Source organism: Egretta garzetta, unplaced genomic scaffold, assembly GCF_000687185.1.
Source record: "Egretta garzetta isolate BGI_Z169 unplaced genomic scaffold, ASM68718v1 scaffold7, whole genome shotgun sequence".
NCBI lineage: Eukaryota > Metazoa > Chordata > Aves > Pelecaniformes > Ardeidae > Egretta > Egretta garzetta.
In genome coordinates this window covers 1,258,340-1,283,817 of record NW_009260350.1, presented here as the reverse complement: position 1 = coordinate 1,283,817, position 25,478 = coordinate 1,258,340, and the positions used below count along the sequence as shown (strand labels likewise).

The window sequence follows — 25,478 nt, the reverse complement described above, 5'->3', positions numbered from 1 at the left end:
GAAGTGGCAGCACTAGAGGCAAAGCTGAACTTGGCCTCTTGCTCTTCAAAAAGCAGCTCTGCAGAGATAAACCTGGCTCTTTGGGGCTTGTGCAAACACAGCCTCATGTGAATGCACTGGTACGAAGCAAGCTGGAGCAAGGGGACAGGAGCCAGCAACTGCAGAAGGGAACCCCTTTGTTACAGGCTGAAACTGGAGCACCTCGCATACAAAATAAAGGTGAATAAAAAAGTCCTGTGGTAAAGACCTACGCAAGGCTTACCCATCTGAACCATGGAGCACTGAAAAGAAACATTAATACACAGGAGCTACTATTCCTCTACTCTAACTATAAAATTAAGGTGGAGACAGATATTACCCATGGTCATACACAAAGCCTGCAACAGCACACGTGAACGTAGAAGGTTCCTAAGGTCTGCTAGAAATACCCAGTCCTTGGACCATCTTCCCTCTCTCCATTACATTAGTATGCCAGAGTGAATGTGAAATATGAAAACCAGAGAAGCAGCAAATCACTGAGGAAAAAAAACACCCCACCTTTAAAATGGGCATTCAGATTTTTCAGAATGCTCCAAAACACCACCTAAAATGATGCGTTGAAACAGTAATTACTTCTTATATGGGAAAATTAATCTGTGGCTTACTTTGTTATCTAAGAGGTAGATTCTTAGAGGGCAGAATATCATCCTAGTCTTGTTTTATGGGACTTCTAGTTACTTCAGTGCACATAAGAAGCTCACAGCAGAATCTAATTGTCCTTCAGGAATGCGAATTAACTGCATTCTCCATCTCAAATTGAGCTGGGCAAGGAATAGGAAAATTCCTTTGCAACTGAGCAAGCAGAAGGACCAATTTCAAGTGGACAAAAGACTCAGTGGTTGTCCTTGGCACCCCTTAACCTGGGATCTAAGGCTTCTGCATCAGGCAGGCAACCACCATTAACTCTCAAATAAGCCCATGCAACCTTAATGGGCAAAACATTTGTCAGAAAAGCTGTCACGCTGCCAGAAGTAAAATCACTTGACATGAAGAGCTACCAAATCTAGCAAGTGACACTACCACAGAGACTGCTAGTAAACAGAGACTTGTAAGATAAATAAACCTAAGAGCAGCCGTATCTCCACCATCCTTCCTCAGACAAGTTGACTGATGGCTACTCCAACAGACGTCTACCTACAAACACAGAAAATAGATTTCTGCTCATTTTGTTTTGTTTTCTTCTCCTAAAAGCTTGCTAAGAGACATTGCAATTGTATCTCCTTTCAGATGTTGGCACAAATCCGGAAATTTTGTTTCAAACTTTTAGCTCCAGTTTTGTGGGAAACAAAGATGCCAAACTGTCACCCCGGCTCAAGTTACTCAATAAGTAAAATCTGATCAAGAGCACCCCAGAAACTCGGTAAGTTTGAGTCAGGGCATCTCTCAGCCCTAAATCTGCAGTTCAATCATTGGTTTGCTTTTAAAGTAATGTATCTTCTGCATACATTTCACTTTCCATCTGTTTTCTGTGTTTATTGCAATATTTGCCTTGCAAACACAGCTTCAGGCATGCTCACATCACACCTCACATTAAACCATTAAAATCCTTCTGTTGAGGGTCAAAAATCTAGGATCTTCAGCTGCCTACTAAATAAATCATTTGTTCTTCTGACTGTATTATCTGCTACTTAAAACAGTTTTCAGGCTGATCATAACAAATTGGCTGGGTGTTGGCTTTGAAATTGCTGATCATCCCTGCCAGGACAAAAACTCTCAAACATTTCTACAGTATTACCTGATCAGAGAGCTGGTGGATCTTTCAGTTACTTAAAGAGATGCTAAAGAGCAAGTCTCTCAACAACAATGAAAAAACCCAAAGGCAGGACTCCTACTTATATTATGGATTACTAAGTAACCTAGGGGAAAAAAAATATGCTCTCATAGAAGTTAATTTCTGCATAAATGGAAATACAGAGCAGCAGTCAGAGCACTTGTTAAGAATCAAATTGATTCCAGCGGGTTCCAGCTGGATGTCTAAATGGCTGCCACTGGTGCATAGTCTGAGCATCTCACAGCGCCCATGGGTGTCTGCTCAAACCAACGGGCCTTGCCCAAGGTCACCCTGCAGGGTAAGAACCTGAATTTTACCCTCTAGAGTCCCATGCCAGTTCTAGCTCAATGCTGTCTTTTCCCCCTCCTCACTGAAAACAGGGCTTTAACCATCCCCAGCCTCCAAGGCCAGCGCAACATTTCAGGAATATCTAATTAATGCCATTGCCATGCATTTTTAAGAGCAACACTAACAGCACGTTGCTGACCATATCTTCATTTTATGCTCAAGATACTCTGAGCAGACTCCTTCCTGATAACACTTAATAATTACACTGATCAGATCATTTTTTGTTTTGTTTGTAGAGAAATACATGGCTTGTTCCAAGAAACGCGGGGGGGGGGGGGGGGGGGCCCCAAGCAAAACCCATTCCCTACAGAAAAAACAAATCAATGAGAATTTTGCCTCACATTTTAATCACAGCAAAACCAGGCAAATAGACCTATAAATTGCATTTGATACTTACATGATTTCAGGACATAACACTGTCATAAGGCTGAAGCAACCCTTGCACTGACAAAGCACCAAACGCAAGAATTAACAAAATACAAACAGAGAAAGGAGTCCCATCGTCTTCAGCAACTGATTTAGAAACGAACACCCACCCCAACTGCAAACTCTGATCACACCGGATGAGCCTAAAGCTGAAACATCCAAACTTTCGCCTCAAAAGGAACATTTATTTTGTTACACACACCAAATAAAAACCTTCACAAACACTGTTTACACAAGAGGACTCACTAACTGGAAAGGACTGCCAGTCTCCTAGACAAATAGGAAAGGCAATTTCTGAGCCATAGTTAAGGACTTTAATGGAATTGCAGCAAATCCCTTCCTTCTAAGAATTTAAAGAGCAAGGAAAACAACAGTGTGCCATCATTCATTTTAATACATTGTACTAAATGCCTCGATAATCTACAGAGAGGTTTAAGCATTGAGAGTCTTACAAGAAAAGGCCTCATGTCACCAACCTGCTTGGCCTGATTCCAGAAGGTATGCGAGGGGTCATCGCTGCCAGCACATGCGAGCCAAAACTCAGCAAGTCATTACCCTAAATATCCTTTACATCTCATAAAACCAACATCTTTTCCGAGTATGAATCATACATCTCGATATCTAGGAAAGCACCCTCAGCTTTGCCTCAGCTGTAACTCATGTAGAGCCGCCATGCCAGAGCACTCGCCATCCACACAAATTCAGCATGAATGCTGCATGTTAATCACGGCAGGGATGGGCGGCGCGTACAGGTTAATTTAATGGATCTGGAAAGTCATTCAACTTGCAACTTACAGAAGTATATTTTTATTACAGACACTGGGCAAGAATTTGTGATGATCAACTCTGAACATCCTCTTTTTATCCTTTTATTATAAACTAGATTTTAATCAGAAGATCTCCCTGACATTTTTATTGCCCAAGTTTCATCTTCATAACTACCAATGACTTTAAGATTGAAGTAAGTAACAGCAACAACTGTATTGCAGTTGAACAAAACAATACCATACCAGCTTTTTGTTTTGATTAAAAGAGAACAACCTTTTTTACTGTAAGAAAGTTTGATAGAAATAAAATAATACCATGTGGGAGCATTCTAAATCCTACCACTTGGCATATTCATTTAGGACAACAAAATAATATTTCTGGGAGGCCACCTGTGTACACAGTGACATACACCAGCAGTTGAACAAAGTAGATGACAACCTACCTACGATGCATCAATGATGCCTATATTCTTAGGGAGCCAAAATCTTCATCCTCCTTTTAAGATGAATTAACTGATACCTACCTGCTTTTAAAATCTGGGTTATTTGTCTTTGAAGCACAGTGTATTTGGAGTTTAACTCTCTGACCCATTTTGTCTTCCCGCCCCCCGCTCTCAGGTTTGCATTAAGGCTGTCATTTACTCTTCAGTTTTCAACCTGTGCAGCTGAACAACTGCATTAGCTCCCAACAGGAGACGGACATGAGAATGTGTATCCATAGGCAAGATGATCCTTGGATGGAGAAGCACAGTTATGTTAACTGCCTTCAACAGAGAGATGTTAGAAAATCAGAACTCTTACACTGATCATACTGCAGCTTACATGGGAGAGGTCACCCATCTGAAACCTGCAAAGGGGCAAGGAAAAGTTCCTAGCAGGACAGCTCATCCAAGCTGGGCATCTGAATTTCCTGTAAAGAATTTGGTGGTGGATACGGCATCCTCCTGAGGATGCAGTCTTTGGTCCTAAGGATGGACTGAGATCCCAGGAAGGGAGGAAGCTGGCTTCCTGCCTGAGCAGCAGACAGTATTGCAATTTTTTTCCTCCCAGGAGCCTAGGACACAGCTATAAACTAAGTTATATTAAAAGCTCCATATTCAATTAGGGCTTTTTATTACTATTATTTTCTTCCCATCCAGTGATTTTTCTTCCTTTCTACTAGTTTTACTCTGCTGACAGGTGGCAGTCACCTTTGTTCTAAGCACAAGTTCAGAAATACGGAGCTCTACTGCTGCCCCAGTAGATACTGCTTTTGTATCGTGGAAGGAGTGAGCCTGCTCATCATGAAGGATTTATTACAAATACTATTCTCTGTCAGGCAAAACCCAAGCATCTTGGCTATCATGAACTAGCATAGCCAGTGAACATTAACTAGATCAGAAGCAGGTTATTTCGTTTACTCTATGACCACAAGGTATCTTTGGAAGTTACAGCCAGCTAGCAGCTGTTAAAAAACAAAACCACCCCAAAGCATTTACAAATGCTTTTACTACATCAGCCTGTTTCTTCCACTTTGCCTCTGTCTCAGAGTAGTTGGTCCCAGTACAGATGCTGGGAGATGGGGATGCGGGAAGCTCCTCCCAGCCTAGCACTACACAGGTGATGTAGCGCAAGCCTCAGCTCTGCTCCGGAATTACACCAAGTGAACGCCACGCCAGACGAGCCCTTCACACCAAGCAGTGGTCTGAACCACTGAAGGCTGGGAACTGTATTTCACACATGACCACAAACTTTTTCATCCTATGTTTTACAATTGCACGTGACGTTCTGGGACTGTGGTCCAGAGAAATCAAAAGGCCTCTGACACTTTGAGCCTTAGAAAATACCAACAGTCTAGGCGATTTTGCCATCCTGGTCACTTTACAGAGTCTGGTACATCCAGAGGTCGCTAATTAACATATTTGTGGAATACCATAATTTTACACAACACTGATTTGACCTGTGTCAAAACAATCTTGTATGTGACCCTATGCCCACATCATGGAGACAGCTGGCTAATTATGTTCATCAGTATTTTCTTTTTAGTCTTTAAAGGCTGATTAAATGCAAAACAAAAGCTTAATTTAAACTTGAACCCCAGGTTCTTCTCATTTTCTTTGTGATTAGGCTCCAGAGTATGACCAAACTAGCACTCCCTACTTCTCACCTGCTAGAACAAAAGCAGGTTGTGGGGATCAGCTCCGTCACAGTTTACAGAAACACAGTTAAAGCAAGCACAAACACAAATTGAACTGTTTTCAGAATAAGGAACTTTACCTTGAAAACTCAGTGGGATGTATGTGTATATAAACCCCCTGAAATGTCCTGTTCCAATTTTAGCCTTTTCACATGTATTTATATATATATGAATATATATACAAAGCAGTTTCCAGTTAAAATTGCATTCCCAAAAGTAGCAGAGAAAAAAAAAAACAAAACCTCACGAAATTAAAACAATATATTTGCAGACTGGAACATGTCCTGCTACACATAGTCTAAATTTACCTTACACGTACATACAGTGGGAGGTAATGTTTGCCAGTTGAGAAGGCATCTACTCTACTGCAAGAATCAGTAATCACACTCAATTTTTAACTATTTTGTAAAAGACCATCAGTGCAGATCTGGGTTTTGTGCTTCCAAAATTACCCTGAAACACCCATGTTAAGTGATCTACAGGTGATTTCTTTTACAATACTTCAGTGTGTACAAGTATCAGTTTTTCCAAACCAGACAAATAAAACTTCCATGTTTACGTATTCTACTCAACTGAATGTCTTAACCTTAAGAGAACAACAGCTACGCAGAAGTCTAAGAGGACTGAATTCACAGCCTCAGAAATCTTCCTGTGTTTTTACTTTAGAACTGTCATACAATCACTATAAAATGAAATAGTATTCTTAAAACAAGCAGGAACTCTACTTCTTTCACAAATGCAATTTATGTCTGATAGGAGTAGCTCACATTTTGTTTTCATCAGCTATAATGACACTGGACACTGAGTCAGTAATACTATAACATATGACAATTGTGTAAATCAGTTCCTCAAACTTCTATTTTAATGCACACATAAATATGACTACTTAATGTGAAATCAAGGTTAATACACATTTCCGAAATCAAAAAGCTCCAACTGTAACCACCCAGGACATACGATCGGTTGCGCCACACTTCATTCAGGATGGTTCCTCGGGCTGGCATTTTGTACCTAACACTGTTTTTTGAGAAGGGTCTCCCCCAGAAGCTGTTACTGCAAACATATTTGAGAAAGATGTAACCCTCTGAAACCTATGCAACTCATCTGCCAGTATCTTTCAATATGCAAGGCAATCTTTTGTTGAAGACGAAATTTCTTGAGAGCTCCCTTTTATAAATGGTTCAATATTCAATTACGCAAACACTGTATTTCAGGGGGGAAAAAAATCACTTACAAATATTTAGTTAGTTAGAACCAGGCTTTGCTGTAACCCTACAAATGAGAAATTCATTTTTTTCATGGTGCTATAATGTTTTAGATCCTCTAGCAAAAAGCATACATACACTTCGAAGCTCTTTGCAAATGCAATCACACAAACAACCTATATTTACTGCCCACTAGCAAATGACACTGTTAAGGCCAAGCCAAAACTATTTTAGTCAAACAATCTTAGATTAGATGCTGACTTACAGCTAGACAACTTTAGCTTGATATCTAGCACTAAGAAAACAAAAGGCAACAGATCACAACATGCAGCAAAAGAGCAGAAACGCAGTGAGTGGAATTTGACTCAAAACATACCTTGTGGGAAGGGTCCAAAGTTCTGCACACTTCCACTTCCAATGAGGGAAATCCAAGTGCAAGCAGATTTTAATCATACACTGTGACTGGTAAACGGTTAGCTTAGCTGCTATGACCATTTGTCACCACACTACATAATACAGTACAAGCATTCACAAGGAAACAAGGACTGATGCTACAAGCAGAGATGAAGAGGTGCACATGCAGGGTAAGGAGGCATGCAGTAAGTCTGTGTGACCCTGCCTAGACACTGATGGTGCTACCTTTCAGCAGCAGCCTCTTTTTATTTTCAGAGATTATTTAAATGCAGTTTAGCTTTTAAAGAAAAAAAAACACAGAATTGATTCTGGCAAGCCCGGCACCAGCTCCTGCTCTCAGCAGATGGCTCAGCACAAGACCACAGCACACTGACCGTTGGGTCCTAGGCGGGTGACCCAACGTGAGCAATAGCAGGGACTGCAGGAAGCTATGGAGAGCACCAGAGAACATACCTTCTTATGAACAACGGAGGAAGTGGAATTAATTGTGCTCTCGTCACTATGCATCATGACCAGTTCAGGGCTGCTCTCATCCAGGACCTCCTGCATGCTGCTCACACTGCTGCTCTGACTGCCTGTGCTCACAGACATACTTGGGATGGAATGGTTGCTGCCCAGACTGTCCATCTTCCTACTCAGGTTTGATCCATGCTCACTGTCCTATAAAACAAGGGGCATCAGTTACAAATACTGCAGGAGGTGACCTGCCCAGCATGTGCCTGCAGTGCCCAAAGTTTGTTTTAAAGCTAACTCTGCAGAGTTAAAGGTTCTTTGCTCATTTTTTTGGCAGCTATGTTTCTCAAGGCTGCTCGGGTTATGAAATATTCCATATGGGGCAGTTAGCTTTCGCCTTTTCCCCTGCAATCTTACTGTTACAGGCTTCAAGCCAGTTTCTTCCACATATCAGTAAGTCTGGGCATGGCTCTTGGCTTGAATAGGAGACATCCAGGAATAATGGATGGCTGGCGGAAGGAGCCTCATAATTAAAAGGAGCAATCTAAGCTTGTATTAAAAGAACGTTCCAAGTCAGAGTATGCTACAATGCATTTTGTGAATCAGAAAAGAAAAGATGCAAGCCAATGAACCCATTTGTTTATGATTTGGTAACTATCACATGGTGCTTAACAGGTATAGAGGTTGTAACCTCCATGTCCTAAGCAGTCAGCAGTTACATTTTGTGAAGCTAAAAACTCCTTTAACCTTGTGTTTTCAGTCAAGATAAATTCTTCATTCACCTTTAAGCAGCTGACTCCGAAGAGCCTGCATTAGTACAGCAATTAAAACTGTTGTGATCTACTTCAACATATGTAAATAAATATTCCTCATATAGGACGTATTTTTGATTTGACAGACGAATATCAGAAGTTAGCATCCTTTTTTCTTGTTGCCTCCTTATACCAGCTCAGTAATCCCAGAATATGGACTTAATCTGGACTGACTGAGAGAATTTATGGAATCCTTTGTAATTAACTAGTGGCACTGAAGAGGCTTGCAAGGAGTTCACAGTGAGGACTGAGAACTAGGAATATCCTTCAGCTCTTGGTCCGAAATAGCCTTGATTCACCAGAACAAATGGCTTGCTACTGCACCCAGTTTGTCCTGGCCTCCAAAGTGAGCTTGGGGATAATTATGTTACAAATCAATTAACAGGATACTCACTTTGTTGGAAACCAACAGGAAGGTAAAATTGACAGACTCTACAGATTTGTATTTGATTGTGTGATTATTTTTTAAGCAATCAGCAGATCATTCAGAGCCTGTGTAAGAACACTTAAAATCCAAAATCCAAATTAATACTATTTTACAGAGAACATATGCACATGAGAATGAAAATATTTCCAGGATGCTTATATAAAAGTTGCAGAAGAAATAATGAAGCACCTGAGATGATGCTTCAGCCATGTAATTAATGAATGTATATGCACAAAGGACAGAGATGAGAGATTGCATATGCAACCTTAACATTGACTTCCTGACTTGAATACTCTTCAAATGACCTTAACTTTCTTGCAAGAGCTCTGAGGAAAGCATTAGTAGTATTTTGAGTGTTAAAGATTTGTAGTGCTCCTTCTCCACCTTAGAAATTTCTAAGGTAGAAAAAGGAACTGCCTTGTGGCATTTCCGGTTGAGCAGCTTCTGTTAACCAGTTAAGTAGTCACTGAAGCAAGTGCTGTTTTCCTTTCACTGCCAAGTTAGTGATACACACAAGCATACAACCTTCTTTCGTGGTACACAAGCTCAGTGGTAAAATGCAGTGCAGAGCATGCTGTGCACATGCAGAGTGTGAGCTTCATTAAAGTGTTAATTCCTAGAGATACAATCTCTTTTCTTCCCCCTTTTTTGAGAGGTGGGGACAGGAGATATCAGAGTCAACTACTACCACGTGTATCCCAATTGGCTGTTCGAGCTTCGACCTTCTGAACCATCAAGTGGGAAACACATTCCCCTGAGCTTTCCTACCCTGTCACTATTCTAACAGCTTTTCACACACAGGTAGACAAACCTTGAAGGTTTCAGTGCAAAAATCTGACACCCCCCACCCCCCCCTCCCAACCCCAACAACTAAACTCAAGGTTTAGAAGTTGGCTAGCTGGAGGGTTAGGACAGAAGCACTTTGTAGCTTTAATCACAGTGGTTGCTGTTCTTGCTCCTTCTGTGCATCCCCTTCAACGTGAAGGGCAGCGCTAAGAGCCAGGCCCTCCCTCCTGTATGCTCTCCTACCTGACACCCAGGCTCACCCTTTTCTTACACCAGACCTCTACTTCAGCCTTAAAGGAACATTTGACATTCACAAATCTCAAATCCAAGTCCCTGAATATATACTGAGCTTGGGCATCTCACTGCATATTACCTTGCTATACCGCAGCAAAAAGCAATACAAAAATCATTTTGCCTATTTTTTTTGTTGCGAACCAGTCATGGAATTATTTATCCAACAAGCCTGCACCAAATGACGTTAACTTCCATCTAATCTCATAAATTGAAAAATGACTGGTTTCATTCTCTAAGCCACCGTGTTAGTGTCAATTATCATACACTGATTAAGTGGGTGGTTTATTATAAGATTTAAACTGAAGCTGAATTTTATGTCTTTAATCTCCTTTTCTTTAATATTAAAGAACTTAAAAAAATAAGTCCTACTAATTTGGTCATCTGCTTTTCAGCTCATGATAGGCCAATTACTTTACAATAAAGTTATGGCAATTGAAAAAATATTAACACTAATCAAGTGGTCTTGACTGTGCTTCTGAGACTGAAAAGCTTGAACTGTCAACAGACCCTCCTTCACATAGGCTGTGAGCCACTTTTTTCTCACAGAGAATCTCCCTTTAAAAAAGTTTCTTCCCTAAAGCTTTCTTCTGAAAGGACACCATTTGAAAAAACCCAAAGTTTTAAAGTTGACAATAAATGCACATCTAACACCGAGTAAAGGCTACCATCACTCATCCTACACTGTATCTCTGCTGATTGAGACAATATTCCAACAACATGGGTTGCATCCTCACCTAGGCTGTGCTTGTTCTGCCCCCTTAATGGCAGGACACTTGGCCTAAAATTATTTGTAACAGTGCAAATGAGGCAACTAAATATAAGTACCTCCTCCTCTTCTTGAGACTCGTTCAGTGGGCCATTCCGCGTCTCTTGGAAAAGTATTTTCTTCATTTTCCGGTACTGAAGGTTATCCAATTCACGTACTGCATCTTTTGTCCTTTGTATGAGGTCTATTAGTACCCTTGGCGGTCGGTCTCGGCGAACAAAATCATGCTATATTAAAAGAAATAAATCACATGGTTTCAGATGTGACACTAGTATGTTTGATGTAAAAACAGGTACAGGGACACAGTAACTTTCTTTAAAAGACACCTGAAATGCCAGTTCATATGCAGTAATTGGTCTGTTCATATTCAGTAATTAGTAGTACCCACTATGAAAGACTCCAAACACACTCAGCACTGATTACACTGACTGTACTCATTACTACGTCAAACAACCCAACGGATCACGCTACGCGCTATGAGTACTGAAGCGTAAGCTGTGAAACATTTTGTTCAAAAGTCAGAAGATCTGCTTAAGCACAGAACTCAATTAAATGCTGAGTACAGAAAAGTGAGGCAAAAATCACTTCACTACTTGAAACTCGCGTGCATGTGTACGCATGCGCACAGGCACATCAGTAGCCAGAGAAGCTGGATAGCGGATGGAGACGTGTGAGCCCTGGCTGACCCTTCACAAGCCCTCTTTAGCCCCACTTTTCCACTTTTTTCCACTTTTCCAGCTGAAGTGAAACAGTTTGGACCGGGGTCAGATATTCTATATAATTCGTCCCTTCCTGGACTCTGTCACCTGAAGTGTACAAGGTACAAGAGAGCGCCACTTCAAACCTTATAAAGGCATAGGACTTTAAAATGAACGGAATGCATAAAGGACAAAGAAGAATCGACCCTGATTATGCAAGACTACCTGCTGAAGCTACATGCAAAGGTTTATCCTGCATCTATCTGTTCTGATTCATACATAAAACCAGCAAGACTACAATGTTTTCTTATACTTAAAAGCATTTGTAGCCAGAGTTAAAGTAAAATAAGTTTTTTTGCTAACTCCTGCTAAGGATGTACAAGGAGCACAGGTTTTAAGTGCAGACTTAACAATAAATTCTTCAATGGAATTTAAGTACACAATTAAAGGCTCTTCTCCAATTTATCAGATAGGTTCTCCTGAACTGTACAACTGGCAGTAGAGTATGAAGGCCTTAGAGCTTTCCCATTTAACCTTTGATTAAAGTAGACAGTCTGAGTATACACTTCCCAGAATTCTACATAGGTATGTTGCTTAATCTGTATCAAAGGAGATGGCCTGAAGGCACAAACATCTTCCGCACATTTCTAGAAACATTAAGAATGAAAGAAAGGAATAGAAAAAAGTTGTTCTCTATCCTGCAGTGCAAATGCCACAATGGCCTTTTGTTAGAGAGCCTCAGCAGCTGGATCCTACCTGCAAAGGAATTCTCAGGAGAGTCATGTTTGCCCGCTTGGCCTCACAGCTCTTTCCACACCTGGAGAACTCAGGGTGCAATAGGACAGGGAAAAGCATCTCTACCCTAGATGTGTTGCCATCCCTCAAGTTCAAGAGCTAATACATCCAACTGTAACTGGAGTAACCCATAGATGAAAGCCAGCCCTCCTTGCGTATAAAAATGTTGAAAGGATGAGCTGATCTCCTTTTAATGATTTGTAAATAAACATAGTAAGTATCATGCCACAGGCTTATTTCTTGTTTTTAATTGAATCCAAACTGTTGTGCATTTGAGTTTTGCTAATGAGGACAGCTAGTCATTTTAGTATCAATTTTTTGCTAGTAGTGATGGAGTTTATTTCTGAATTATAGCTAAAAGTTCTAAACATCATTTAACACAGAAGCAAAATGAATAATTTCTGCTCCTCAACACAGATAACCACCATTTATTTCTCTGTACACAGTAACAATTTGCAGCTTATCTATGATTAGAAAGAGGGTAACCATTTCTATCTCATTGTAGATAATTTTTGGAAAGCAACAATGTATTTGCAACAATGATCTTGAACTTAAAGCCATCCTATATGTCCCGTGTCTACTTGTTATGTGTATTCTTTAACAGTGAAAATACTATTTGCGCTGGAAAGACTATGTGCTTCGTATTTAAGCACAACTCAAATATTAGAATGCAAACTGCAGGGCAGATGCACAAAAGTGAAAACCAAGCCAAAAGGCTCTTGCATAATGAGAACACAATTCTGACTGATTACTTGCATTTTCTGATTTTCTAATTACATGAAAAGATGTATGCACCCTCTGCTAAGAAACGATGGCTGAAATTTGTACACTTTCTCCAAACTGCAAGAAAAAAACCAAACCAACTCAAGGGGAGGAAGAGGTTAGTCTAAAGGCAGGCAGCAAGTTGGCTGGAAGAGTCACTAACAGAACTCAAGTCTGCTGGGAATGTCATGCAACCTGAGAAAAATAGGGGCAAGTTTTAAAACAAATTTTATAATTGCTTTTGATTTTGACAGTGAAAAATATTAGTGAGTTTTTGGTTGGTTGCTGTGTTGGGTTTTTTTATTTCAACTCCATTTTACTATCACTATAGTAATTTGACTATTTTCACCTGGGATAGTGAATTGAAACTGAAATAATTCTCAACCATCTCATTTAAAATTCAGTTCCCTTTAAGAAAATGTGGCCACAAAAATCTGTCCTATCCCTGTTTACTGTACACAAGTAAAAAACCTTCAGAAGACAGTAAGATCTTCAATCTTATAATCTAACAAGCTTTAGGGAGAGCTACTGCAGGAGGGAACATCCAGGGTACTGTTCCGAAAGTCTAAAACCAAATAAAAAGACTGAATATACATGATTTAAGAATCAGATCTCAGCTCCGATTGTTTGCACAGACTCCAACCTAAGGTACTCAAGAAATCATATCCTTCAATGAACTTACACTATTCCTAGAGAGCAGAAAGGCTGCCAATCCACATGAATGAATCATTCTGAAACCCACAACATAAACCTATTAGCTGGTCAAAGGACTGTCAGGGTGCTGCAAGCAGAACCAGAGAACAAAACACCGGTTATGTGCCACAGCACAAATGTATCGTAGGGAAAAAAAAATAATATATATATCAGGCATTGAAGAGAGAGTACAAACAAGCTCATTCATCAGCCTTTACCTGGAGAGTGAAGGCATGAGGGTTAAATATTCTATATGGACCAGGCTTAAAGCAAGGACAGAAGCAAGCGCAAAGCTAGCTGTTCAGTAAAGAGCGCAGGGTTTCGATTTCTCTCTTCAAGAACCAAGAGGCTCAGAAACATCCATGAGAATGCATTTTACTGAGCTGAAAGAGCAACAAGAGAAGCCATAAAACAAAGGCTGAATGGTAGCCTTAGAACAAAAATCAGCATGAAAAGGCTGTCAGGTAGACACAGAGCAGCAATCTAACCTACTATGGAAATTAAGCAAAACACTCAATGGAGCAAGCAATGCCTCTGCTCAAATATTTAAGGAAAAACTGAGTCCTGTTTACCTGGTCTGGAACAGCAGCATGCCCTGCAATTCTCACCAGCAGCTATGCTCGGCGACCACAGGAATAGCAGGGCCACTAATCAATTTTAAAGAAAGGAAATACTTAAAAGAAAAAAAAAGCCTGATGGAAAAGGGGCTGGATAGGATTTCACAAATTTCACAGAAGGTAGGGACCTTCTAACAGAAGGCTGCTCCTGAATTTCCCAAACACAAAGCCTTTGGAGTTATAAGCAGTTCCTGTACTTCTCAGGTGAACTGAAACCCAGTGACTTAAAACTGGAACTGATTTATGATTCACTGACAAAACTTTGGCAAACTCTGGACACATCACTCCCAGCACAGGTCCCCCTCCTACATGCCCTTGGCAATTATGAACCTGTACAAGGGCACCTTCCAAAACAATACAGTTATTTCCAAAACAAGTTCTAATTAATTGGGTTCAGTATAGAAACTATTAAAGGGATATAAACAACTTTTGGTTTTGGTGATTTGATTAGGGGAAGAAGATTACTTAGGCCTATCCTGTCAGTGCTACTTTTAACAGTTAAGTATGGTGCATGAATATAGAAAAGAAGCAAACACATTACAAGATGTTAATGAATCAAGAGGAATTGCTCAAGCCCCATAGAATCATAGAATGTTTTGGGTTGGAAGGGACCTTTAGATGTCATCTAGTCCAACCCATCTAGGACAAAGAAATGACTGGAAAATGCAGATCAGAAACACAGATAGAAATACAATACTGCACGGTTAGAGAGAGAAGTTGAAAAAAGTGATGTCTAGAAATAACATAATTAAAAAAATAGATACAGAGTATGTTTGGTAAGTAATAATATGAAGAGGGACCTACAGTTGGCACTAATCAATAAATTTGTCAGGATTTCTGCACCAGACAGCAGTCAAAAACCACAGCATCAAAACCTCCTATGGTAACACCACAGAGCAGAACTGAGCCAGCCTTTCCCAGCTCCCACATAACCACACCTGGAGTAACGTTTCATTATATGTATATTAGTGCCAGAAATGCCCATCCAGCCAGAGGAACTTTACACAAAAAAACCCCAAACAACCAAAAAGTGGATCAGAAAGGCCCAAGCAAATGATTTACAAGAATAGAGCAAAACCAAAAGCTGAACTGAGAACAGGCAGAAGGATCACAAAAAGATACATATTCAAAAGGTATGAACAGATAAATAACTAATCACGCTCACATTAGCATTACTAGAGAAAAAAGGTCAAGATAACCTTCCTGAACTTCATCTGCGTTTGTCAAAAAAAAAAAAAAAAAAAAAAAAAAGACAAGGCAGTTCAGAGCATCCCACACAGAACAATCCTGCTCCAGCCAGGAAATAAACATAGGTCATCCAGTCTCTTTCCATCTCTAATACCCATGTTCCTCTAAATAATCAGCCACTATCTGTAAATCTTTATTAAGAGCTCAATCCTCTGTTCATGTGGAATATAATTCTCAAAGTACTACCAGCTCTGCAAAAGATTTGCTATTGCCTATGCATTTTATGAAGAGTGGTTAAGTCTAGATTTTGAGTGGCAATTAAAATGGCTTTTTAGATTTTCTATCACTACCACAGAGAAAGCCTGTAGCAAATCATAAGCCTTAAATCTTACTGAAATTGCATATAAGCTTAGTAGCAACTATTGCCTGTTACACCACAGAATAACAACATTTTTCCTTGCTGGAGAAGGGAAGCAGGAAAAAAAAAAAAAAGGAGCACCAGCAAGTTACATTACATGACTTTACACAAAGCTGTGTAACTGCTCCAAAAAGGTCTTTGCTTTCACACAAGCTGCACCAAGTTGCAGTTTCCCCACTCTCTCAGCCCCCATTTAGAGGGCAAACAGCATTGCCTCCAGTTTCCTCCCTCATTACTCTCTGCTCTTTCAGAGACCACCTAGTGGTCACAACTCAGGGCACCCTACTGACAGCACAGTATCACGGAGAGGCTGCTGAAAATTCCTTCTTCATCAGAGCAGTAGGAAACACGCTCCTAAGACCTACCTACACAGAAGACTATTGGTTTGAATTCACTTCTGCAGCACAGATAACTAATCCAGCTCTGGACCTGTCTGTCCTCGATAATACTTTCAGTTAAAGAATGTACAGCATTGTCTTGGAAAAAAAATAATATTAAAAATCAATATTAAATCCTTCTATCCCGCTCCTGCTGACAGGTGCTTCCTTCAGCTAAAAACCTGTTACTTGCACTACTATCCCATGGGGCTTGCACGTTCTCTAATGCAAATGTAACCTCTGCAGAGCTCTGGGGTGTGAGAGGGGCAGGGTGCTGGACTACCCCCCCAAGTAACTGCACTGAACAGTATAAGTATTTTACAACAAAACCTACCCCTACTTTTCTGCAGTAGTTCAACTCCTGAGCATCATTTTATAAAGAGAATTGTGACTGACTTAGGTAAAGTCAGGAAACAAACAGCCTAAAATACTCTTCGGAAGACCCCAAAACTCTCTTGGTTCAGACGAGAGCAAAACCAACAATTTTTTTTTTTTTTGAGAAGGCAAATATTTGTTCACCATTGTTAGAATTATTTTGGTAGACAAACAGATTTTTCTCCAAGTTCCTTGAAAAGATTTGAAAGATTACCCGTAATAGATCTGTTGATGATGGCCTTTCCTGAGGTATTTTCTGTAAGCAGTAATCAACAAATCCCCTAAAGGAGTCTGACCTGTAAATCAAAAAAAAAAAGTTCTAAATGAAAAAGAAGCTTAGGATCTGGAATACACACAAACTTACAAGCGCAAAGCAAAACAAAAACCTTGACTAATTTGTTCTTAAGTTCTAGGACAAAGAAATTACTCAGGATTTGGAAAATTCCAGTTAAGTTGATCCCACCAGTTCTTTCAACAGTTAAAACACTGTTGAAGCAAACATGGACACACAATTATCCCCCAACCCCAAGCTGAAAACCAAGAACTAGGTGTGTATCAGTCACTATTTTACTTCAACTACTTCAAAATAGATTTCAGTGAAATTACTGGTAACTCCAGAAATGCACTCATTACATTAGCTGATGAGATGGCGCTCTACTTATTAGAAGCTTCCCACCATTTGTAACACTGACTCAGTAAAGCACCTTAATACAATGCACCTTAATTCAACAAAACTTCAGGCTCCGAGCTTGTGTCACAGCTGGAAGGAAGGAAACTGACCTTCTAGGTGCCATTGAACTCAAAAGCAGCATAAAAGGCACCTTGCTTACTCCCTGTGTTCTCAAAGCCACAGAGAACAAACAGGTGACTATAAACAAACTGCTTGCAATCAAGAGTACTGATTCTTATACTGTATTCACAAGTTGTCTCTACTCTGCATTGCAAATTCTGCACAGAAGAACATGGGTATCAGTGTGCAGATATGAGGCCAAGTTCTCTGAATCTTGAAAAATGGACAAAACAGGATGACAAAATAAGGAAACTGAAGTGGAGTGGTTTTGATATAACGATCAGCAATGAAACCATTATGCTACTTAAATGCCTAGCAGCATAACTGGGGGAACTTCACGCCTCTCCAGGAGCTGCTGTTTCAAGCCATCTGCAGACTCTGCCAAGCATCCCTCGATAGCTACGTTCCACTCTTGGGTATGGAGAACAGGAAATGGGGTAACTCCTTTGCTCCCACAGAATAACAAAGCATTCTTGTATCGAAGTGCAGATTCTGGAGGAAGCCTGTAGCATGGGGAATATTTACTGGCCACAGAGCTCTGATGACTTTTAAAGTCACTCACTGAAAAAAACCCTAATTATCTCTATATTCTGTGTACTTCTCACTTTTTCCACATTTCAGTTGTACTACAATGCTAACAGTTCTTCCATCAGGGATCTTTCGCAGCTGGAAACTTTGCTGAGCTATGGCTGGCTTAATGTATCCAAGGATATTTTAATTCCTACAGCATCTACAGCCCCATAATTAACACCTCCACACATTTAGATTGTAGCACAGCCAAAGTGACAGAAGGCCAAAATTGAGCCTGCCTACACAGGAGCATTATTTGAGAACGCAGTCAAATCGTTACACTGCAACAAGCACTTTTCTTGTCATACTTTAACCATGCAGAGAGTGTCGCAGAGCATCTTCAGGGAAACAAAAAGAAATATCTGGTAATAGCTCTCTTACCATTCATTTGACTGTAATGTAGGGGAATCATTCTGGGCTATGTGATATAAGGCACTCATTGCATTCATGTTGAAAAGCGGAGGCTTTCTTTCAGCTAGAAAGAGAAGAGAAAGGTGTGATAAGGCAGTCTGGAAAGAAAAGGAGAAAGATATGGAAGTATGAGCAAGAGTATCACTGCTCACTACTGTCGTCATCACATTTAAGCTAATTATTTTAATATTCTAGGTTAGACCAGGACAACCACTCAAGGAAAGCTGTTATTCACTTGAAGAGGGAATGACAAAATCCAAAGAGAACAGGATGAAAATTATAAGGAAAAGTTTCCAGTAAATATCACCTTAACTGCAACATTTCACACCTGACCTGCTATGGTAAAATCAGCAGAAGCTGTCTAAAACAGAGCTTAGACATACAGCATGTCAGGGCTAGGAAATTTATGTATCAATCCGGGCAGATCTTTGATGCACTGCTGTAGCATCTGTATTAAGGGAAAAGAATGGCTGCCTGTTTCATCTGTCATTGGCAGTCACCTGCCAGATGTGTCGTTAACTCCCCTAACTAAAATTATTCCTAGTCCTTGCACCGAGAGGACACCTACCTGCCAGCCCCTGACCTTTCAGGAGTGCAGCAGATCTCACACTGAAATTGAGAAAGCCTAGTTTTCACCACCATCGAAGGTCAGTCATGCCAATCAGCACATGAGGCCAGGATTTTTAAGTTCATGTCAGGTCAGAGCAATCACTTGTCCTTGACATGCAGCATGCATGCAAACCACCCCATTTTCTTTTCTTTAAACACTGCTTACTTTTGGCTACACAAGAAATTAAGACATCGGCATTCAGAGAAAGCCAAGTTGCGCTCAACAGGAGATTTCCTCCCACTGCTACCTGACCCCCTGTTCAGATATGGAATCATGCAAAGGCAAAGCTCAAAGTTTAAAAAAAAAAATTAACACTTCTCAGAAAAGTAATATTAAAAAAATCAAATCCATTAATATGTAAAATGGCTTTGAGGTTTTTGACTGAAAAGCTCCATAGAAATTCTAGCATCAAGACTGAGTGCCTACGTAGTGTAGGGTAGCAATACCTATTCCACCACTGTGATTTACTCCTTGAGAGGCCATAACTAGTCTGAACTTCATATGGAAAAGATCAGTGGCCATACAGAAGAACAGAAGTCTAGAACTTCTCAATTTTGCATTCTTTATATCAAAATACAGACTGTGTCAGCCAGGCATTAGCACTGACACATGAAATACAACACTGGAAGATACTTGTCATTTACACCATCACCATCTCCATATTGCGGTCAACATTTCTTCCCATTCTGTACATCCCCCTCTTTGTTATCTCATATATATTTCTGCTGACTAAACATTTAAGAAATAACATTTTCAGTGAACTTGCCCTCACAATAAGTTCTTGATGTACTGCTGTTAAGTATAATCCATATCAAGAGTATCTTTGAAAATAATCTACTCAGCACATGCAATGTCAATATCCAAACTTAAAGTGCACACATCTGCTCTGTATACCTGCTATCACATCTACATCTGCTTCAGGCTGTGTGGATGCTGTATCAATTGCCCTTTGCAGTGCAAACCCTTTTCTTCTCGTGTAAAGAACCTGTCCACGTTGATTCATGTCACAAACTTTCAGCTGAGATTGAAGATTTTTTGTTTCAGAGAGTGGGGAAGTAAGAAGAATTGAAAATTAAATGTAGGTCCCTTCTGACACACAATTCTTAGGACACCAATTGCCTTGACATAATAGCTGGAACAACTTTCTCAAAACTCAGCTTGAAAAATACAGGCTAGAAACCACAGTTTCTTCTCATACAAGACTAGCATCCTGTAGTTAGTAAGGGAATAACCAAGCACACCTAATTAACATTAAAGCACAGCCGCATTAGTGGCTTGCTCTCGATTTGCCAGCGAGTAAAACATTTAACTCAACTGTCAGTGCTTTCCAAGTCAGGCTTTTTAAAGGGGGGAAAAAAACCAACCCCGCAACCCAAAACTTATGAGGAATAAGAATCTTCAGGACTTCCTCGTAAATATTGCAGACAATTAATTATTCATCTCAGCTGCCAAGTATTTACTCACCTAACTCAATACACGTGATCCCAAGAGACCAGACATCCACCTTCCCATCATACTGTCCCTCGTCCATAGCAAGGATCACCTCTGGTGCCATCCTACCAACCACAGTGCAAAACATGTGGGTTAGGGGATACAAATTGTGACTCCCAGCACATAGCTTAAAATGAGATGGCTTCATTATCTTCAGCAGCGCAGCGGACCAGAACTTAAAGAGCCAGCATGGAGCTGAGTGAAGCCATGCCGAAATGAAAACAATGCTTGCCTGCATTAGCAACTCTTCCAAGAGGCAGTTTAAGAAAGGAAAGTAAAAGAGGCCAACCTGATCATCTTGCTGTTAGCGCAACATGCTGGCACATGGGAGACCCACACCAATCTCAAAGGCATTGTACCTGCAGGCAGACAGCAAGGGCTGGGAGAGTCCTAAAGGCATCACTTTCACTCTCACCAGAGATGGTGGGTTTTCCATTGGCACACCAGGAGAATTTTCCAGCAGATATATGCAGCCTGTGAGTGTAGCTATGAAAGGAACAGGGAAATCTGGAACAGTGGGGAAATATGGTGGTCCAGGAGAAAGGGGTGAGTGAGGGGGGGAAGAAGCAGCGGGCCCAGCCTGCAAAAATTCAGCCTCTTAACTTGTGTTCTTCAAAGATGAAGCAGGCTTCCTGCCAAATGGACTTGTTCAGAGGTTGGGCGATAGGTGACCTCCCATCAATGCCAGAGGCGTCTGCCACAAAATAAGTGGAGCATAAAGCTATGCTGGTCCACTATGTTAGGAATGCCAAGCAACTCGAGTGACCCTTAAGCAAGTTTCTTCAAAACAGAATTTAAGTAGCTGTCTGACTTCCACTCTCCATGGTCCGATTAACAGGATTCCCCTTTTCCATGTGGTTGTCTTAGTTCCATTACCTATGTCAAGTGTTAAAGATTTTTAAGCCAATGGCACTACACCAGTCGAAACATTAACCGGTGCTGTTCCAAAGTGCTGCACAGCCTACTCATGTGCACTGAGAAAGAACACATTTCCTGAAGAGCTGGACACAGGGATTCTCAGAGAACTGCTTAGTTAATACGGTTTTTATGACATATATTCTTTTCAGATTGTGAAACGCTGGAAATGGAAGAGAGTAGTCTTACAAAGGACTGAAGTATTGCAGGCTTCACTCACCAGTAAGGCGTTCCCACGAAAGAATTGGCAGGGGAGACTATAGATGCAGACCCAAAATCAGCTAGTTTCACTTGACCTGGTTCTGTTAGGAGAATATTTCCAGCTTTAATATCCCTTTAAAAGTAAAAAAAAAAAAAAGAAAAAAAAAAAGAAGTACAGTTCTGGTTACAGTAGAATAACTTTCAAAAATTTACAAACAGAGAAGTCCACTAACTTTTTCTCAACTAAACATTCATAAAAACCTGAGAATATTTAGAAGTCTGGTATTACAGAAAGCTACAGAAATCAGATACATGGGGGTTTGGGGGAATGGAAACCTGGCTGTACCCAAAAAGGGCAGGGGGTGAGGGAAGAGAAGTGAGCCATGGCTGCAAGGCTGAGGCTCCAAACTGAGATCCAGGAGAGATGTATGCTAATACCCTGCTGCGACACCTTAAACGATACCAGACCTATGACTTTCATCTTTCAAATGCCCTAGGCTTCCTTATCTGATCCTTCCGACAACTCTCAGATAATTCATACGTTTAAGAGATTAATGATAATGACACTACTGAAATACAAAAGGCACAAGATATATTCAACACCTTTGGCAGCACAAGCTTCTAAATTCCAGCAGTAAGTGGGATAATTTCAAATTAACTGCCCATGAAATGCTGAGAAAGGTTAACTCAATTTGCATACCTTCCAAGACACTTGGCAATGACCCTATTCGAAGTTTGAGACAGACCTGTCAGTTATATCCAAAATATTTTTTTCTTCTACCATCTGACATAAAACAAGGAGGACCACTTTAAGAAATTCAGGTCTACTTACACATTACCAGCTGAAAAATCACAATATAGTGGAAGTTCCTTAAAACCCTGATACAGCACTTCAATAACAAAGGGAAAACTGCACACTAGGTATGCCACAGATGCCTTTACATGGGCAAAGCTACTTGGTTTTGCAAAAGCAGACCCTCAACATCACTGGAATACATGTAAGAGATCCAGGTCAGCCAGGCTGTGTACACCATACAGTTTGGAATGTCTCTTTGCTGTGTTTTCAAAAAATATCATGTATCTTTATACAAAAAATGCATTAAGAAAAATATCAGCTTTCTTACGTGTTGTTCAACTCGAAGTCCTTAAACTCCAAAGCCACTTATCAGTGGTAGTAGACCCCCAGCACAAACAAGTCACTGTGTATTGCCAAACACACTCATATTCTGACCCTCTGAAAACTGAGCTAATTAGATAAATGGGAGGGGAAACAAAGCTATCTTGTATTTGCTGCAGAGGAAGAACATACACTGAATTATCGTACAACAGTTGAAGCGTGATGATTTGTACATCAAATACAAATCCAATATCACTGAAAACCCAGAGAACAGGCAAGCTGAAAGACCCTTTAAATTTAGCATGATACAAACACTGGTGAGATGCCTTTGCCTCCAAAGGGCAGCACAAAGCAGCAAAGATAGGAATTTATTTCAGCAGCAGAGCTGGAGTAAGAACCTCTATTCCCCCACTCCCAGGGCAGTATCACTTCAAAACTAGTGTTGTGGAAATTTTTTGCACACATGTGCCACTCAAACATATCCTGACACGTCTTCATGTTTTGGTCTATGCATCTATCACTTCTGCTGGAGGACAAGTGCTAAAAGTGTCTTGTACGTGGAAGAATTAACACCTCAAAAGTACAAAAGAGACAGCACAGGCTGTCCTCTTTGCCATCATCTCCACTGCTACCTTCACTGTATGACAATCAACAACACTCAGTGGCCACGTTAGGTATCAGCAAACATATTTGCTAACTCAGGTTTGCCTTGCACCTGCAATTAAACAGAAAATAATCTCATCCTTTGCCATTCTGTAGCATGCCATTAGCACTAACTCGTAGCAGAGATGCTGTGGGAGCTCAGTGGGCAAGATTAGAGACTTGCTTTGTTCCCACATCTCCACAAGGTGTCCCTCCGTTCTAGGTCACGCTCATTTTGCCTTCCTTGCTGTGGGGCAGGGAAGCCACAGCTGTCCCAGCTGCCAGCCTTGCTCCCTTCTCATTCAGCGTTTGCTTTACTTTTTTCAGTGCTACTGGAGCTTACACACAGCAGAGGCGAGCACTGTGTTCTCCTCCAGGTGCGCTGTTCCCCTGATAGTTGTGTGCATCAGCACAGCACTCCTCATTGCTGAGCAACGAAACTAGGAAATGGCACTCTTTCGCCTCTCCTTTTTAGCATACAACATCTATCAGAAAACTAGAAATCTCTTGTTGGTCCTATTTTCTGAGAGAAGACTTGCCTTACCATCTCAGAAGTTAAAAGGCAGGATACCCCTCAGAAGAAAACCAGCTAGATAGGAAAGACCTGCCTGGTACTTCTAGAAGTAACTTTCCTTACGGCCATTCTCGGCACACTACAAAGTCACTTTTTCCAGTTTCAAAAAGAAATAAGCAGCTTTGCTCTTTATATGCAATAAGCACACTAATGGAAAGTTCACACAGGGCAGCTAGCATTCAGTATGCGAGATTGCTGAATTTACAACATGTTAATTGCACCATGTTAGAAAGTCCTAATGAGCATCGAAAAAACCTAACTCCTAATAGTCTCCATCCAGTGAGTCATTTACTATAAATAAGAATTGAATGGACTTTGAAAGCACAAAATATTTCAAACCAGGTATTTTTATGCTCAAATAAGAGCATATATGTGCAAAGGGCTGATCAAAATTAATCTATTTTAATTTCATAAATCAGCATTCACGCTTAAATTAGTATTTCACTTAAATTATATTTAATAGATATGCCACAGTTATTCTAAGAAGTGACAAATAATTCCTGTCTCAAAATCCCTTACTGTCTCAGCCTCAGATATACCAATTTTCTGTCTCAAGCTTGCCAGTAGATGACAGAGGCCCCATAAATTAGTCTCAACTTGCCTCATTCTGATGACTTTCCACTCACATTAATCTAATTCTCACCCATTTCACAAGTCCCTGACATATCAGTAGTACCCAAAATTAGACAAAAAACAACCACTCCAAAAATGAGAACATGCGACATTGTTGACAAATGAGTCAAAAAAAATCCAAACTCCTGAAAAATACCACATGATGAAAAGACAGATCTAGGAGCTGGCATCCACGAGCAGCCTGTTATAAAATCTTCCTCTGCCTGGGTGCTTTGATTTCTCCTAAGGTAGTTTTACCCTTGACTTATGCTTTGATCGACTGATTTCTGAAAGCATAAAGTTTTACTTACTCATATGAAAAAAATTCTCACAAGTCTTAAAACTAGTCTAGCTCTATCACTCTGCTTTATTTGGCAGAGTTAGGGTGCTATTTTCCTGTTGGTCAGCCAACATTCAGGTGTATTCTTCATTACCAAGGTCCGCAGAGAAAAACCGCTAACATGGAAGAAAATTCAGCACTGAATATAGCCACATTAAATAATTTCAACAACAACAAAATGCACTCCTTAACAGCCAACAGCTTTTATTTATACATCTACCCTGGCATTAGGAGCACTGACAAGCCCATTAGACAAAAGTTTGGTACAATAACCTTTACCGAAGTTGCTTAAACACAGCAAAGCAATTTTCAGATTCCAGAGAGTGGAAGATGGAAGGACATGGAAGCAGCACCGAGCTGCAACCTTACCTATGAATCTTACAGTGAGAGTGCAGGTAGGCCAGCCCCTGCAAGGCACCGTGGGTGATGGCAGCAATCTCCACTTCCTGAAGTGGTTTCTTGTGAACTACAGAAAAAATTAAAGAAAAAACAGAAGAAGGTGTGATCTTTTCCTGAGAAAGTGTTTTTAAAGAGAAGAAACCCCACCAATTTTGCCAGTGTTTCCTATGGCTTGATGGCCATCAGCCGCTCTGAGTCT

General features: G+C 40.5%; 1 protein-coding gene across 2 annotated transcripts in view; it reads right to left on the bottom strand.

Annotated features, from left to right (window-relative positions):
* Positions 1-25,478, bottom strand: part of TAOK3 (TAO kinase 3) — a 93,426-nt gene that overhangs the window by 18,909 nt on the left and 49,039 nt on the right. For both annotated transcript variants that reach the window (XM_009642843.2, XM_035898414.1), the window contains exons 7-13: positions 25,250-25,346; positions 21,615-21,728; positions 20,453-20,544; positions 18,349-18,442; positions 16,822-16,903; positions 10,744-10,911; positions 7,600-7,806 (exon numbers count right to left, since the gene is read on the bottom strand). In XM_009642843.2, coding sequence (XP_009641138.1) covers positions 7,600-7,806; positions 10,744-10,911; positions 16,822-16,903; positions 18,349-18,442; positions 20,453-20,544; positions 21,615-21,728; positions 25,250-25,346 — 854 coding nt within the window. The remainder of the gene's footprint in view (positions 1-7,599; positions 7,807-10,743; positions 10,912-16,821; positions 16,904-18,348; positions 18,443-20,452; positions 20,545-21,614; positions 21,729-25,249; positions 25,347-25,478) is intronic.